Raw genomic sequence first — 15,771 nt, forward strand, 5'->3', positions numbered from 1 at the left:
TCATTGTGGATAGTGGTACATCGTTCAAGGTGGGGGAATTCCTGGCTGATAAGTCAGATGAGACAACCGTGGCAGCCTTTGATAGGTTCCGGAAGATGGCTGAAACTCAGACAGGGCATTCGTGGGGTCTAAGTGGGCCAAGTACTGTGCGGAGCATGAGATTATTTTGGAGCTGACTGCCCCACACTCCTCAGCGCAGAATGGTCTTGCGGAGAGAGCAATCCGCATGATCATGGAGGATACTCGTGCTTTATTAAGTGACTCTGGTTTGCCAGATCATTTCTGGGCGGAGGCTGCATCGATGTCAATCTTTACATGGAATCTCGCACCTTCCAGTCGTCACCCTGGCAAGGTGCCGGCGGAAGCGTTCACAGGCCATCACCAGGACGTCTCGTTTCTACGTGTTTTTGGGGCTACTTGCTGGGCGAAGAAACCCACTTCGGGTGGTATTCTGGTGGATGGCGGAAGCAAATTGGATGATTGATCGAAGAAGTGCGTATTTTTGGGCTATGCAGGGTCCAACTACCGCATGCTTGATGAATCGGGCCATGTCTTCGTCTCTCGTGACGTTGTTTTTGACGAGGGGCATGCGCATCGCACTGTGAGTGTGGGGGAGACTGAGACAGAAGTCCCACTCACTGTGCAGGAGTCTAACACGCCCTCTACCACATCTGCTTCTGTTCCCCCTACTTCCTCTGTTCCATCAATGACTCCATCAGTTCCCATGGAACCAGTTTTACACTGGTCGTCGCATTTAACTCGCCCTAGTGACAACGCTACTGAGTCTCTATTATCCGAACAATGTGAAGCCGATGCTCGAGACCGTGGAGATGAATGGGCAACTAACAGCAGAAGACCACGAGCATCAATGGCTGCAGCTGAGAACGTGCCCGACTCGTATATCCCAAAGAATTATCAAGACGCCATGCGGGTTGATGAAGAACGCTGGAAGGCTGTGATGGATGTTGAATACCAGATGCACATGACGAAGCACACTTGGGACCTTGTCGATGCACCAGAGGGAGCTAATATAATGGATTTGTAACGAGCATGCCGATGGAAACCCAACTTCCACTCAACCCAACAAGCCACAGCCCGGAAGCCTACGGATTCCGATTCCCAGTTTCTATTTCATATTCCATTTCATATTCCATTTTATATTTCACTTCTCCATATTAATTTATCAATAGCCCAACATCGGTAGTGAACATGTCATCGGACCCCATCGGCTACCGACCGGTAGAATACATCCTCCGACAACCCTAGAATGTAGACCACTCCGAGTAGGAACTAGATCGGACTCCTAACTAGTATATAAGCCTTAGAATTACACTGTAGATACTCAGTTCGAATATCAACTTGGTTCAGCCCAATCTCTCTCTCTCTCTGACTCTAAGTCTAACTCTCGTTCTCCAGTCCGCGGAACTCCGATCCGTTGGACTTATCTTTTACCTCGTCTCTGCCACTCTGCAGACTTCCGCCTGTATCCATCTTAGGGCTTTGGCTCAGGGGTGACGTTGCTAATAGCTTCGCCTACGCCCGACGCATCCCGCGGCATTCTGCTACGTGCACTTACTGCCGCAATCCTATTGGCACGATCCTAACAGGATTGCAAATGGGTCTATGGGATGAAGTGGGATGGCAATGGAAAGTGGTTGCGGGATAAGGCGAGACTTGTAGGGAAGGGTTATATGCAGCAACGGGGCCTGGATTATAACGAGACTTGGGCTGCCATCACTCACCTTGACTCCATTCGCATGTCTGCTGCCATCGCCGCCAAACTCGACTTACACCTATGGCAAGTGGACTTCGTATCAGCCTACCTGAACAGCAAGACAAAGGAGGACATCTACATGCACCAACCACCAGGATACATCATCGAAGGACAAGAGGAGAAGGTGTGCAAGCTGGTTCATACAATTTATGGGACGATGCAAGGCGGTCATGACTGGTTCAAGACACTCGGGAAGACATACAACGACCTGGGATACAAGACTTCTCAGGCCGACCCATGTGTACGAACGATTGGTGAGCCAGGTAGCAATTATACCCTCACAGATACATATACTGACAATGTGTGGGGGGCGTCTTCGAGCATAGATGAGGCTAGCCAAAGGAAAGGGGAGTTGAGGGAGAAATGGGAGCTTAAGGATGTGGGGGAGAACCACTACTTCTTGGGGATGAAAATCAACCAGGACCTCGATGCCAGGACTATATCTTTCTCTCAGCAACCGTACTGGGAGAACGTCATTGAGGATTTTGGCCTTGAATACATCATGGTACGCTCGACCCCACTGCCTGTTGGAATTGTACTCGATAGCTCTCAATGCCCTTCAACCCAAGCCGAGAAGGATGACATGGCTCAGTACCTGTATCGATGTCTCTTGGGCCGAGTTATGTGGGGGCAGCTTGCAACTCGACCCGATCTCTGTTACCCAGTGAGCCTTCTGGCTCGTTTTCAGACTAACCCAGGGATGGCCCATTGGCGTGCACTATTGCATGTCATCGCCTATATCAAAGGGACTATGGACTATGGGGTCATTTTCTCCCGAGACGAACCACTGATGCCAGTTGGGTTCGTCGACGCTGACTATGGAGGTTGCCGGGATACCGCTCGCTCGACCTCGGGCTATGTTTTCACCATGGCTGGGGGGCCTGTCTCTTGGAGTTCGAAATGCCAGGCTGCTGTAGCACTCTCAACCGTTGAGGCCGAGTATATTTCTCTCACTCGCGCCGCCCAACAAATGATGTGGATGATGTCATGGATGGACGAGGTGAAGCTACCGCACCCATGCCCAGGAGTTCTGTATGGTGATAACTAGGGGGCAGTTGCGCTTACAACGAACATGAGGGCCCACCATAAAGTGAAGCATATCTGCATCCGCAAGCATTATATTCGGGAGCTAGTCAAAGACGGCAAGTTACGCATTGATTTCATTCGTGGAAATTCAAACCCGGCCGATATGTTCACCAAGGCTCTCCCTCGGGATGTTCATCATGGCTATCTTGACGATCTCAACATTGCACCTGTGGCATAGTATGGATATGGGGGAGTGTTGGAGGATATCCGTACAGTATACCAAGTTTCCTTATCTTTCTCCCATCGTTCGTTTTACTTACTATATATATCTTACCTCCTGTCCTTGACTCGATCACTATATAGCTTAGCCGTCGATACCCGAGTACCTCAGTCGTTCCACCTTCGCTGTGCCCGACTGAGGTACGTATACCTTACTGTCTCTAGCTTATAACTTACTCACACTCGTTCATACTAGATCATTACTTATATCCTTTGTCTTTAGGTACAGTACCTTTCAATACAGTCATTCCACCTTCGCTGTGCCCGACTGAGATCATTACTTATATCCTTTGTCTTTAGAGTTGTGGTGGCATCCTATTGTTCCTTTAGGATGTCAGGGTCCGGGTCGAAACATGCAACTCTTGATTTAACACCGTGATGATTTTTCTGGCACCAAAAATGCTGTTGTGCATCTCGCCTTGTATGAATACATTGACTTTCTCCCTTGGAGCATCTTCGTAGCATCCGTTGTTGGCAAGATACAGCTGAAAAGTTGATCTGAGCCCTCACAGCAGGCTAGAATTTTCGAATTGACTAAATTAAAATTCTGACTGCACCGGCACCTCAAGGGCTTCAGGAAATGTCGAAACATATGTTATTTCAAGCAAATATCTAATGTACTGACCGAGCTACAGCTGAAAAGTCTTTCGCGCCAAAAAAAAAGCAACCAGGCCCAAAAAGGCAGCTACGCCAACTATTCTGCAAACAGCAATAAATCAAGTTACACAGAAGCGTGATCGGGCACCTAGAAAAGATCGGAAAAAACAACGAACGAGGGGAGATACCTGCTCGTTGAGCGACGAAGAAGACAGGGCTTCACATTAGATACGGTTCAAAAAAAATGGCTGAAGATAGATTAATGGTTCATGGTTTCCTGTACTTGTTACGCATTAGATTTCCACTCCGCTTCGCTGTCATCCATTCCCTCGTAGTATTCTCATTTCCAGATCTGTGCATTTTGCTTTACCTCTTCAAAAATCCTCTCGCAGGCTACGAAAGCTTCTTTACGGTGGGGGGAGGAAACGGCGATGACTGGGGATTGAGTTAGTGTAGGGATGGGACATGGATGAGGGTTGTGCCAATACCTATTGAAGGTTCTCCGACGGGAACAGCACCAATCCGGTGACGAACGGCACGACGGACGAGCGAGGTTTGTGGTTCTGGTTGATGCTCCGAGCGTCGTCTTGGATTATACTAGCCATAGTCTTGATAGCCAATTTTGAATAACCTTGGTATTCAAGGCGCATAATGGTTCTTCCTAGCACATAGATATGCATTTTGCCGTAGTGCCGATGGATTGCGACCAACGTCTGAACGAATTTCGCGTAGTACCTAGGCAGTATAAAGTTATCAGAACCAAGCTAAGAGCGGGTCGACCTTACCGATGAAAACGGCGGATTAGTTCCCACTCACTTCGCGGCGCCCTCTCTTCGCGGCCTCTCTGGCCCGAGGTTCAGATGTACAAAGCTGGTGTGGCTGGTCCCCTATTTGACGGGCTACGAGCCATGTACAGCGGTATGTACGTCTGGGGAAAATTCGTCAGACTTCTTTACAGCTGATGTGGGGATTCTGGCGGGGAACTGTACATCTCCTGGAGTCTGGAACTTCTTTGGATCTGACTTAAAGCCGCGCCCCCGCCCTGACGATGTGTTCTTTGGTGACCAACTAATCTTGAACATGCCGATGTGGTCCACATCTATCCCTAGGATACAGTCTCCTGCGATGACTATGGGCCGTGGGCAAGCAGTAAAGGATTGTTGATCAAATTCGCAAAGACATACGCACTTTGATCAGTTGGCACAGCTGGGTGCCGATTATTTGGCACCTCCCTAATAAGGAAATACTAAAGGATTTTAATGTCATTCTGAGGGCAGGCAGGGCACATTTTGACTCGTGCAAAATAGTTGTCACCCAGCTGTGCGCATGGGATCTCGTGCTGTATTTTTTCTTACAGCATATCTACGCTCTCCTCTCTTGACCCAAGACCATGTACACTGCCGACTGCGTTGCCAGAGTCGCCCCTTGAAGTGTACTGACGACACCAAGTACCTCGGTATCGTGTTCTGCTCCACAGCAATGGATATCTCGAAAGAGCACTCTGTCGAGGTGGTAAAGATTCAAGAAGGCACTGCGTGTTTGCGATGGAGAGGTATCTGGGGGATATCCACCCTCGCAATTTACAGCGCCTGGGTTGACTCTCTCCTCACTTACGGGTCCCAGGTTGTGGTCGTCACTACACTTAGGCAGCTGGAAAGGGTCCAAATCTTGTGGTTGAGTGGGAACAGGTGTTGGCTGACAGACATCACTACCCGCCCTTCAACGTCTCAACTACCCAATCCATGCAACTCTGGAGGAGCTATACGACACAGATTTCGTAACGATGCTGTCGAGTCGATGTGGAAAGACCGAGGTTCGTCGATGATCCTACTACGTCTCTACTCGTTCAGGTCTTCTCCCGCAGTGTTCCGGTCTCACCTCGACATTCGTATTACGGCACACCGTATTGCGATGACCCGGGCTTTGACTTGAATAGCAGTGTTGACAGGGAGTTCCAATGAGGTGGAAGATTTTCCTCGTGTTCTGTTGTGTGCACTTACCAGCCCAGCCTGCTCGCGCGTCCTTTCTCTGGGAACGGTATCCTGGTTGTAGAAAGATCGTCCGATCACCCGCTGGTGGAGACGGATGTCCTTGTCGCAAGTGCGGCACGCTTCGTTGACGATATGTAACTGTTCCTTTCATCAGTCTACTGCCGAGGCCGTGAGGGGTACTCATGACGGGCTTTACCATAGCCGCAGAGCATAGGACGGGTGTAGCAGCATTACTCCTCATTTGGTCTTTTCTGTAGTTCGCACATTGTAGCTAGCGTCGTAGATACCGCCTCTGTACCTTGAGGAGCTGTAGTACGGACCGCGGCTCGTTTCCATCGAGGAACACCGTCGGGTAATAAAACAACTTCCTTCCAGTTAGTATGTACAACAAAAACTATGTATTCTATATAATCTATGGCGAAGATAGCTCCTTGCGAGGCGTAAGTAACCCCTTCTCTCGTGCAAACTCGATGGTTCGAGCAGAATTAGGATCTGAAGGTGCGACGTAAAATTGGTCAATTATCGGTATTTGTAAGAGATTCATCTTGGGCGTGATGACAACCATGGTGTTGGTTTTTATTTCCATCCAATCAGCTAAGGAAGGAGGATAAGCACCGGTACACGAATAATAGAGGCGACCCTCACCTCGTTCAAACGTAAGTGGCTCGCTCGCAATCTGGAAGGATACGTAAGTCATGCAGACGAGTTAAATAAAGGCGCACCATGATTATGTTCTCTCGCTTGTCAGCCTTTGACATTTTATAGTGACCGCCATCGGCGTATTCACTGAACGTTGTGCCGGACGAGAACCACTGCGATCACGTCAGCCATTAGCTTGATAGACCTCAGCAATGCATATTTACCAGGGAAGCTGCTTCATCTTTCCGTGATGAGATATACCGAGTAGCAATGACAGCATCCCCATCCGTTACACAAAAGTTCATAAGACTCGGCTATAGAGCAACACAATCAGATCCACGAACACTGCAAGAGAATTGCTTCGAACCTCAGTGAATCCCAACCTCTTCCGCAAAGGTAATTCAAGGAAGCAATCGTGTCAAGCATCGCCTTTCGCAGTGTTTGGGAGCTAAAGGTCGTGGCGTTCGGGTCTGGAAGCTGGCCGGAGATGAGAAACCAAAAGGAACAGCCGTAGAATTCGGGTCACCTTTGATAGAAAGAGTGCAAAGGCCCATTCAGAGTCTAATAGCAGTGTGAGCTGGGAAATGGAGGGAATTTGGGGTATGACTCGCCTGTGTTGCCTTGGACCATATCAAGGCGACATCAGGCAATTGACTCTGCAGTTTCCGCTTGATCAGATGGAAATCGGCGATACCACCCATTGTGCATGAACTAGATCCGTCCGTCTGTGAGTCACAATTTGGCTAGGCAAAGGGGAAATCAATGTACCATGAGCTTTCCGTGTACAAACGGATGACAGTTGTCTAGAGACAATGATCCCGCTGTCGTAGCTCGTACGTGTCCACTTGAGGATAATGAATACCAAAGCGAGGTAACAGCCGATGTCTCCGACTCACAATACTAGTGGTGACTTGATCTTTTCAGCGAGTCGTGTAAGATTGATATTATTCCATGCCTGGATCTCTTCAGATAACCGATGACCATGTAGGACCACACGCACTCACTGGTGTGACAGACGTGAATATGCAAGGCTGGGCACCCAATTCCTCGTCGGTATACAGAATCATACCATCCTGTCCTCCGATGGTCAGGAATGAACGGCCAGTGACTCAAACACGACACGCGACCACCACGTACCAACACCAAACCCATCTCCGTTCATCGGTCTCCGGCGATCTAGTCGTAACGAGAGTCAAATGCTTGGTTTATTATTGAATGGCATGGTCGCGTTAGAAGCTAATAAAAGTCAGGGCAGGGAATGACGAGGGGATCCACACGGACATGTGAGAGTTGGACGGGAGACGTGCCCTTGTAGATCACAAAACGACACATTGGCTGTAGGTGGTGGTAGGTAAAGAAGAAGAACAAAAGTGAAGAACGGAGGTTCGAGACATGACAGTCGAATCACACAATGTGATGAAATCTGCACAAATCGGCTTATTTATTTAATGACGACCGTCCAAGCATACATAAAATTACACGACGATTTCTACTACTGCCTAGGTGAGGCCCGGTTCCTCCTGGATGCCTCGCTTAATCTTCAGCAACATGCTGGTTTTCCAATTATCAAGCTTGGTAACCTGGTCGTACTCCACCACAGCTCCGGTATAAGCCTCGATATCTCCAGCTTCCATAGCCTCAATCAGGGCATTCAGAAACTTGCTCTCCCGAGTAGACGCAAATGTCACATCCTGACTCGCATAGGCCTGCGCACTTCGCCGGGCGGTGACAGGATCCTGGCATAGCATTAGCACAAGATGGCGTCGTAAACACGACATCAGACACGTACATTCATAGCTAGAGCACACAAGCCGGCCCGTAGCCAGTATTCCTTCACGCTGTATTTCGTCAGGTTCGATCCTAAAGAGTGATTGGCGACTTCTTGGTAGCGAGCGATGGCTTGCGGGTATTCTTCGAGGTCGGCGTGTAGGTCGGCGGCGTCTTTGAAGCAGGCGTTGGCGGTGCTGCGAATGAAATGAAATGATGATCTTGGGATATGGGACATGGTACTCACGCCATGGCGTCCTCCTGGGCGTACCACTCCCCAGCTCGCTCGTAGCTGTCGCATGCCTTCCGTAGATCGTTGTTCTCCTGCAGATATATCTGCCCGATTTCCTTCTCCCTATCGGCCGCCTGCCGGAACCTCCCGCACTTGGTGAGGAAGGTTATAGTTTGACCCAGCGCATCGATGGCCTCTGATATCCAAACAGATAAGCAGAACGAAATAAACACAGCACAAAGATGCGTACGCTGAGGATATCCGCGCTTGTACGCCTTGGCAGCATTCCACCACGCATTAGCAGCCTCACTGTCTTCCTTGCACTGCTCCCTACACTCTGCCTCCCTAGCAAAGCAGTCCCCAGCCTCCTTGAAGAGCTTCTCGAGCTTGAAAGAATTCGCAGCCTGCTGATACAGGTCTCCGGCTTCTTCCCATTTGGTGGAAGAGGACGAGAACCAGCCAGTGGATGAGTTGGCCTTCTTGTCTGCCTTTTCTAACAGGACCTGCGCAGGAGACTTAGACGGCATGTAAGGAGTAGAGATGCCCTTTAGATTAGAGATGATGATGATGGTTTGAGTCTCAATTAATGCGTCATAGCCACGTGCAACACTTTCCTGTGCAGCAGACCCACACTACAGCTCCTTCACCTTAGTTTCCCTCGACGTTGGTCGTAGCAGTAATGGCCTCTCTCCCTCGCTCAGAAATCCAATCCCTATCCGATCTCCACCCAAAGCCAGAGAACGTCACTTACCAATATGGTACAGCCGGCTTCAGGACACTGTACGTCCCGATTCGACTCGATACACGATGATCTACTCACCAATATCGCAGGGCATCCGTATTGGACCCTGTCCTATTCAGAGTAGGCATCATCGCTGCGCTGCGAAGCAAGAAATTCGATGGCAGGACCGTCGGGGTGATGATCACCGCGTCCCACAATCCTGAGGATGTACGTTTCCGTCCTCGTAACCTCCCTCTCCATCCCACCCTTAGTCGTTGCTACCCTAGGACAACGGCGTCAAGATAGTTGATCCGCGAGGCGAGATGCTCGAAGCATCGTGGGAAGGACACGCTACCGTCCTCTCCAACGCTACAGACTTTGTCGAAGCTCTAGAGGCGTTTGTGCAAACAGCCAAAATCGACTTGGCGAAGCCATCTCGCGTCGTTTACGCGAGGGATACGCGGCCGTCCGGCCCGGCGCTCGTAGCCGCTCTGGAGGACGGGTTCAAGTCTATTGGAGCCGATGCGAGGAACGCCGGTGTTACTACGACTCCGATTTTGCACTACTTGGTCCGAGCTATCAACACCAAGGGTACAGAGGACTCGTACGGGGTTGATTCGGAAGAAGGCTACTTTAAGAAACTCAGCGGTGCTTTCAAGAAGCTCATCGTGAGTATCCTTCTTAAGGTTTTATTTGCATTAATGTCATCTCTCTTCAGGCTGGGAGACCAACACCGCCACCACTGCTCATTGATTGTGCTAATGGTGTCGGTGCCATTGCTGCCGAGCAATTATCTCAATACCTAGGTGATACCCTTCCATTTTCTTTAGCGAATACCGCGACAACCGCTCTTGGAGTCTTAAACAAGAACTGCGGTGCAGATTTTGTGAAGACGACACAGAAACTCCCTCCATCGTTAGCCGACAAATTACAGCCTGGTGAACGTGCTTGTAGTCTTGACGGTGATGCCGATCGCCTAATGTACTACTACACCTCGATGAACGTGGCCATTTCCACATGCTCGACGGAGACAAATCGCGGCGCTGGTTGCTGCTTTTATTGTCGACCTCGTCAAACTCGCGGGTCTTGAAAACGAAATCAAAGTCGGCATCGTGCAAACGGCTTATGCCAACGGGGCCTCGACAAAATACCTCCTAGAAGTACGTCGTTCTCCAATCCATAGAATCCACATACTTATGGAAGAACGAAGCGTCTTCCTGTCAAATGCGTGCCTACTGGTGTGAAACACCTACACCAATGCCGCGGAACACTATGACATTGGTGTGTACTTCGAAGCCAACGGACATGGCACCGTTCTCTTCTCGAGCACTACACTGGCCACGCTGAAATCCCATCAACCACTGTCACCTGCCCAGTCCGGAGCTCTAGAACACTTGATCAGCTTGACGGAGTTGATCAATCAGACGGTTGGGGATGCGCTGTCTGATATGCTTCTCGTTGAAGTTGTCCTTGCCCATAAATCTTACACTGGTGTCGAGTGGGACTCGCTGTACGCGATCTGCCTAACCGGCTTGTCAAAGTGGTTGTTGGTGATCGGAATGCGTTCCGCACGGAAGATGCTGAGAGGCGGCTTGTTAGTCCTCCGGGGCTTCAGCAGAAGATTGAGGAGCTGGTTAATTTGTATCAGGGTGGTCGTTCTTTTGTCCGCCCTAGCGGCACGGAGGACGGTTGTTAGAGTATATGCAGAGGCTGCTATACGTGCCCAAGCTGATGGTGAGTGTTCCTTTTGTTTTGAAAGTGTCATATTTTTAAAATCTCTATGAATAGAACTTGCGTTCAGAGTGGCTGGACTGGTCTACGATGAAGCTGGTGGGGATGCTGCTCAGCGGCCTAAGGAATTCTTGTGAGATGGGAGATGTTTTTCAATTTGACTAGCAACGGAATGGACATGCATAATGGTTGTACTTAGTAACAGTTTGCCTAACTTCGAAATTTTCAATGGTCAATTTAGCTGCCCAATTTAGGCGCGTACGTGGTCACACGTCACCAAATTTACGTTAGGAAATAGCCGGGACCAGATCGCAGGCACTGCACCGCGCATATTGACAAATTTCCTCCTTCTTCAATGCCACGATGGCTGTCGTGGCCTTTCTCTTCCTTCGTTTGATTCATGCGTTATATTCCATTGCCGTCTTCGTGTCTTCGTGCTGGCAACGTTTCAATTTTGTTCCGCCTCTTCCTCTCAATGCAACGCGTCGTCGTGTACCAAAACACTTGGCCGTGATTTTCGTTCCAGACCTTGATGTACATCCGGACATTCACATGTGTGTTTGTTGGAAAGTGTCTATAGGACGATAGACTGGTGTCGTGAATTGGGCATTGAGAAGGTTACTTTATATGACAGTGAAGGTGTGCCTTTTGATGTGTATTGACGGGACGGTTGTTCTCACTGCACTAGGGTTACTCAGCAGGCATCAGCTACCACCATTCGTCACCATATAGCCCTGTCATCGCAACCTTGTGAAACTGCTGCCTCCGTGGACCACGAGTATCCCCCAACACCCCCGCTCTCGGAGCCAGATTCCCGGCCAGTCTCTCCAGAACATATTCCAGAAGTGAATCCATACACGGTCATTTCTCTTCCAAGGTCTTGTGTTGCTGCGGATGGACGACGGAGACCTTCAGGTGCGTAGACATATCGACAAGACATTTACTGGTTGTGTACTAATAATATCTTGGTAGCTACGCGAAATTCACATGGACCAATGATATTGTACCTCGTCTCCTCCTCCTCATCTAAACCCGCGATCGCTGCGGCTGCGCGTTCCATTTGCAAATTAGAGCTCTCTTATTCAAAAATATCTACCGACAAATTTAAACTTTCGGTTGAGGAATTAGGTCAGAGACTCGAGGGTATGTACCGGCTTGTGCTTTTCTTTTTCTGCTATTGATGTCTTCGCTGTATGTAGGAAAAGACGGAGTTCCTCCACCTGATTTCATGATCGTGCACCCGATGTCTCCATCCAAGTATAACCGTACACCACCAGAACTACACGGGTTTCCTCCTTGGCAACAAGACTTACTGAAATATAGTAGGATTCCTCCTTTGATTGTATAAGAATACCCAGCGTCTGATATCTCCCCAGCCATAATCGACACATAAAACGGCACGCGGCTTGGATAACTTGGGTCCTCCCTCAGAGATTCTACTCTGCCAGATGGCCCGTCCCACTAACGGAGATGGAGTTTAGAGAGGCCCTTGACGAGTACGCAGGTGCCGAGATGCGCTTTGGGAAGTAGCTGTGTGTGTAGAAGTTGTTCTAATAATGTTGGACATTTATACAAGTTAGAATACATATCTGTGAGTGTTTTGGTGGAGGTGACTCGCGATGCATGAGCTGACGCGTATAGCTAGGTTTATGTATACTTGACCTTAATCCCATTTCGTTTCACCTATTCCTAAGGTGAAGCTGTGTTTGTCGAAGCAGCACAATCCGACCGCAGATCTAGCCGTGAAGTGCTGTCACTCGCGCTTGCTTCTCTCTGTTTTCGATGGACAGTCCAACGTAGCTGCTCAGACGAGCATTCTCAGTGTCAGCTTGTCAACAGCGAAACAGGAATCTTAAGCACGTCCTTATGATGTACCTTCGGACGTCTTCCCATCTATATCACACGGGCATTCTGGCCTTGGGTGTAAAACGAGCCCAAGAACAGGTGCGATTCTCTTCAAGTATACCGGTTATTCAAGGACAGGCTCCATGTCATATTGTTGAGAAATAGGATGCATGCCAACTGAAATGAACCGTGACGCAGCGAAGACAAGCGGCGACTGGGTGACAAACGACGGGAACGGCAGACTGTGATCGGCGCCGTCATGTAAGAGTGCTGGAGATATCAGCTGCAGTTTAAAAGGCCCCCTTTGCGAGTGAGTTTTCCGCGATTCCTTCCATCCAATGAGTCAGTCTGAAGTTTCGACTGACAACACGCGCCGATAGAAAGAGGCTGATAGTTTGCTGTGATGGGTAGGTGAACTTTTTGGAGATCACCATGTTCGCTCTGACAGAACGAATTTTGGTTAGGACGTGGCAGGATGGTGGGTCTTTAGACAACTCTCAGCCGCCTGCTTACTCACTCACCTCACGTAGGCGTGTTAACGCAGGATCGCTTGTTATATACAAATACGCTGGTAATACATTCACTCTCTTTCCGTCTTATGTTTATGTGTAGCATTGTTGCAATTGACACTATAGAGGCTCGCAAGAACAATCACAAACGAAGACACACGATCCGATCCGCCAATACAGCAAATTGTTTTCTACCAATCCGGAATAGGTTCTGAGGGAAACCTCTACGATGAATACGTCGATGGTAATAACAAGATCTTTTCTATCCTGAACACTCTTGCTCATGTATTTCCCTCGAAGCGACTACTGGAGGATCCTTAGGTATATGCTCTCCGTTCTCGATGCTCCGGCCATGCTCTGATATGGCACTACCTCTAGCTGATAAAGTGGAAGAAGCCTATGGTTTTATTGCCCTGTTCGTTCTCTCCTCTCCATTTCCTATGCGTCGAATCACTGAGCGGCTCTCAGAAACTATTTTCCGGGTGACGAGGTATGAAAGTTATGAAAACTATTTCATACGCCTGCCAACTTACCCGCTCGCCTGTAGATATTCCTATTCGGATTTTCGAGGGTAAGGAAGACTAACCAAGCTGACGGGCCCTTGATTCTTATTGAAAAGACTCCGTAGGGTGCATATACTGCGCGTATGGTAGCCATGTTCATTGTAAGAGACCTTGCTCTTCTCTTCGGTATCAGACGTACTTGGTCAAAATTTTCAGGGAGCGATCGGGCTTCTCGACCGCAGGGACATGGACAACTTTGCTCGGATCTTTATTGCCTACCAACGTCTTGCTAAAAGTGACAACGAAACAGGCTCGGTTTTCCAGTTATCTCATAAGCGTTGACACTCACTGTTTTATCAAAAGAGCGACGCTTACTAAGAGATGAACTGTACGCTTTCACGAAGCCAGATGCACATGGGCTGCAGCGTGCTAATACTCCTTTTTCCATCAAGTAAATATTGACTTTGACTGGTTTCGTCGCTCGCTCGCTGCTTACATTCGACTTAGATGCGTTGGCGTATTCGAGACTGTTGGTTCCCTCGGGCTTCCTGACGAGCTTACTCTTAATCTCAAGAAAGCAAAAGAGATATTCGGATTTCCTGACAAAGTTTTAGGAGGACATATCAAACGGGCGTACCACGCTCTGGCGCTGAATGAAACGCGCCGAGATTTCGTAAGGACAAGTCCGCTCCTGGTCGTCCTTACCCTTCTGACACTGTTCGTTGATGTTATAGGATTGCGCAAAGTATGAGCGAGCGCTGAAGGTCTCAGTAAAGGGCAAATCCTCAAACAAGTAGGTCGATTGTTCACTAAAAGCTAGCCTTCCCCCTTCTGACTTGATTCTTTGTTAGTGCTGGTTTGGCGGTTAGTCTCTTGAATGTATATTGTACGCAAAATCTGAAAAATCAAATGTCCTTAGGGTGCCATTCAGATGTAAGCTAACATCCCGAACCCTTTGTCAAGTTCTCATCCAACTCCTTGACGTAGATAGGAGGAGGATATCGGGACCACGACTTGGCGGACATAGTATTGATCTGGGGCGGTAAGAACCAGAGCATCAGCGCCCTAAAATTAGGCTGACCTAATCGGCAGGCTAACATTCAGGATATGCTATCTCTAGATATGGAATATCTACGCTCCGTGCCTTCGCCCGTTGCACCTTGGGGCGCTCAGAAGCCGCACAAGTAAGTGATTATGTTTTCTTCCTTTGCATTGATCGTGCCTTAGCCCTAGAACAGGCCTGTCGTCTTTGTTTTTCGCTACACAGCGCAAATTACCTCTGAGTATTGACAATGTTACCAACGAAACGATCCATCTGTCTGTGCTTGAGCAGGCCGAGTTACCTTCTGTGCTTGCTGACGCTATAGCAGCAGGAAACACGCCGGTGGAAAACTCCTTCCCCTGGAAGAGGAGTTCAAGGTCAAGTGGATCGTGGAAAGAGAGCCTCAGGATATTCTCCAGCGCTGGAAGAGAGACATTTTATACTAGACTATTGCATCATCGCCTGACTTCACGTTATGAATATATCAACGTCTATGATATTTTGAGGTCATAGCGACTACGGTCAAATAAAGAGTCGACGAAGAGAAGATTTTAGACCTACTGAAGTAAGGTAACTGAGGATGATACGGTCTAAGGATGATGGAAAGTGGATTATTTAATGATTCATGGTCCTCGTAATTGTTATGTGTTAGCTTTCCACTCTGCTTCGTTGACATCCATCCCTCGTAGCATTCTCGTTTCCGACCCGTGATTTTGCTTTATTATCCCAGGTATGGTGGCGATGGACTGTCTTACTGGGCAAGTCAGTGTAACCGCAACCATCAACATTGCTAGGTGGAGCGGTAAGACTTGCAGTCATAGTCGCCGCTGTTGTTTAAACATAATCGTTGTAATGAATGCTGTACCAGCTCGTACGCAAGCACATTATCGATAGCGAGCCGCTACCGGTTGCTCAGTCATGAATACCCTTCAGAAAGTCGTTCAGTTAGGACTTGGATCATCACAGGCATACGCACCACCACCGAGAGTGAACCCAGTCGCATCAATCCCCATTACCCTCCCCGAGTGCATTCACACCCTGGGCATCCAGCACGCATAGACGTCATCCCAAATATTACCAGCACCGACTGCCGCCATCCGTGTCGCAGAATCGTA

The 15,771-nt window shown here is 48.9% G+C and overlaps 6 protein-coding genes across 6 annotated transcripts; 4 read left to right on the top strand and 2 right to left on the bottom strand.

The window, feature by feature from the left end:
• Window positions 1–4,927: 4,927 nt before the first annotated feature.
• On the top strand, window positions 4,928–6,085 carry EV420DRAFT_1590184 (uncharacterized protein). Its single transcript, XM_060474900.1, has 4 exons — window positions 4,928–5,335; window positions 5,379–5,489; window positions 5,527–5,638; window positions 5,685–6,085. Exons 1-3 carry the CDS (start codon window positions 5,003–5,005, stop codon window positions 5,635–5,637), a joined length of 555 nt encoding a protein of 184 aa, XP_060322327.1. The 5' UTR covers window positions 4,928–5,002; the 3' UTR covers window position 5,638; window positions 5,685–6,085.
• Window positions 6,080–7,638, bottom strand: EV420DRAFT_1623486 (N-terminal nucleophile aminohydrolase; the record flags this gene model as incomplete). Its single annotated transcript, XM_060475944.1, has 12 exons — window positions 6,080–6,261; window positions 6,313–6,343; window positions 6,390–6,479; window positions 6,531–6,615; window positions 6,674–6,783; window positions 6,833–6,867; window positions 6,914–7,031; window positions 7,075–7,150; window positions 7,203–7,261; window positions 7,311–7,384; window positions 7,444–7,482; window positions 7,584–7,638. The coding sequence occupies 12 exons, from the start codon at window positions 7,636–7,638 to the stop codon at window positions 6,080–6,082; spliced, it is 954 nt and encodes a 317-aa protein (XP_060322328.1).
• Window positions 7,639–7,723: 85 nt separating this feature from the next.
• Window positions 7,724–8,951, bottom strand: EV420DRAFT_1590198 (vesicular-fusion protein SEC17). Its single transcript, XM_060474901.1, has 4 exons — window positions 8,556–8,951; window positions 8,321–8,501; window positions 8,096–8,270; window positions 7,724–8,042 (listed from the first exon to the last, which is right to left on the bottom strand). The coding sequence occupies exons 1-4, from the start codon at window positions 8,830–8,832 to the stop codon at window positions 7,806–7,808; spliced, it is 870 nt and encodes a 289-aa protein (XP_060322329.1). The 5' UTR covers window positions 8,833–8,951; the 3' UTR covers window positions 7,724–7,805.
• EV420DRAFT_1590202 (phosphoacetylglucosamine mutase) lies at window positions 8,952–10,991 on the top strand. Its single transcript, XM_060474902.1, has 8 exons — window positions 8,952–9,085; window positions 9,137–9,254; window positions 9,314–9,694; window positions 9,745–10,007; window positions 10,057–10,186; window positions 10,237–10,264; window positions 10,323–10,760; window positions 10,815–10,991. The coding sequence occupies exons 1-8, from the start codon at window positions 8,985–8,987 to the stop codon at window positions 10,892–10,894; spliced, it is 1,539 nt and encodes a 512-aa protein (XP_060322330.1). The 5' UTR covers window positions 8,952–8,984; the 3' UTR covers window positions 10,895–10,991.
• A 19-nt stretch (window positions 10,992–11,010) lies between these two features.
• On the top strand, window positions 11,011–12,448 carry EV420DRAFT_1590203 (uncharacterized protein). The gene is made up of 6 exons (XM_060474903.1): window positions 11,011–11,311; window positions 11,338–11,398; window positions 11,456–11,672; window positions 11,730–11,900; window positions 11,957–12,044; window positions 12,134–12,448. Exons 1-6 carry the CDS (start codon window positions 11,121–11,123, stop codon window positions 12,285–12,287), a joined length of 882 nt encoding a protein of 293 aa, XP_060322331.1. The 5' UTR covers window positions 11,011–11,120; the 3' UTR covers window positions 12,288–12,448.
• A 586-nt stretch (window positions 12,449–13,034) lies between these two features.
• EV420DRAFT_1672199 (uncharacterized protein) lies at window positions 13,035–15,237 on the top strand (the record flags this gene model as incomplete). Its single annotated transcript, XM_060479082.1, has 17 exons — window positions 13,035–13,080; window positions 13,133–13,173; window positions 13,238–13,355; window positions 13,412–13,432; window positions 13,490–13,526; window positions 13,580–13,601; window positions 13,659–13,682; window positions 13,740–13,775; window positions 13,831–13,909; window positions 13,978–14,065; window positions 14,122–14,287; window positions 14,349–14,407; window positions 14,466–14,547; window positions 14,602–14,640; window positions 14,707–14,798; window positions 14,842–14,931; window positions 14,985–15,237. 17 exons carry the CDS (start codon window positions 13,035–13,037, stop codon window positions 15,100–15,102), a joined length of 1,158 nt encoding a protein of 385 aa, XP_060322332.1. The 3' UTR covers window positions 15,103–15,237.
• Window positions 15,238–15,771: the final 534 nt, after the last annotated feature.

Source organism: Desarmillaria tabescens (assembly GCF_030435595.1).
Source record: "Desarmillaria tabescens strain CCBAS 213 chromosome Unknown EV420scaffold_124, whole genome shotgun sequence".
Classification (NCBI taxonomy): domain Eukaryota; kingdom Fungi; phylum Basidiomycota; class Agaricomycetes; order Agaricales; family Physalacriaceae; genus Desarmillaria; species Desarmillaria tabescens.

What these genes read in the sequence shown, in the direction of transcription:
- EV420DRAFT_1590184 (XM_060474900.1), top strand. Translation starts at nt 5,003, where the DNA reads ATGGGATCTCGTGCTGTATTTTTTCTTACAGCATATCTACGCTCTCCT. An exon ending in CACTTAGGCAGCTGGAAAGG is followed by an intron (nt 5,336 to 5,378) that starts GTCCAAATCTTG and finishes GTTGGCTGACAG; the next exon opens with ACATCACTACCCGCCCTTCA. An exon ending in GTCGATGTGGAAAGACCGAG is followed by an intron (nt 5,490 to 5,526) that starts GTTCGTCGATGA and finishes CTACTCGTTCAG; the next exon opens with GTCTTCTCCCGCAGTGTTCC.
- EV420DRAFT_1590198 (XM_060474901.1), bottom strand. Translation starts at nt 8,832, where the DNA reads ATGCCGTCTAAGTCTCCTGCGCAGGTCCTGTTAGAAAAGGCAGACAAG. An exon ending in CAAGCGCGGATATCCTCAGC is followed by an intron (nt 8,502 to 8,555) that starts GTACGCATCTTT and finishes TTTGGATATCAG; the next exon opens with AGGCCATCGATGCGCTGGGT. An exon ending in TGTGTGCTCTAGCTATGAAT is followed by an intron (nt 8,043 to 8,095) that starts GTACGTGTCTGA and finishes ATGCTATGCCAG; the next exon opens with GATCCTGTCACCGCCCGGCG.
- EV420DRAFT_1590202 (XM_060474902.1), top strand. Translation starts at nt 8,985, where the DNA reads ATGGCCTCTCTCCCTCGCTCAGAAATCCAATCCCTATCCGATCTCCAC. An exon ending in GGTGATGCCGATCGCCTAAT is followed by an intron (nt 10,008 to 10,056) that starts GTACTACTACAC and finishes TGCTCGACGGAG; the next exon opens with ACAAATCGCGGCGCTGGTTG. An exon ending in TGTCAAATGCGTGCCTACTG is followed by an intron (nt 10,265 to 10,322) that starts GTGTGAAACACC and finishes TGTACTTCGAAG; the next exon opens with CCAACGGACATGGCACCGTT.
- EV420DRAFT_1590203 (XM_060474903.1), top strand. Translation starts at nt 11,121, where the DNA reads ATGGCTGTCGTGGCCTTTCTCTTCCTTCGTTTGATTCATGCGTTATAT. An exon ending in GTACATCCGGACATTCACAT is followed by an intron (nt 11,312 to 11,337) that starts GTGTGTTTGTTG and finishes AAGTGTCTATAG; the next exon opens with GACGATAGACTGGTGTCGTG. An exon ending in TGGACGACGGAGACCTTCAG is followed by an intron (nt 11,673 to 11,729) that starts GTGCGTAGACAT and finishes ATATCTTGGTAG; the next exon opens with CTACGCGAAATTCACATGGA.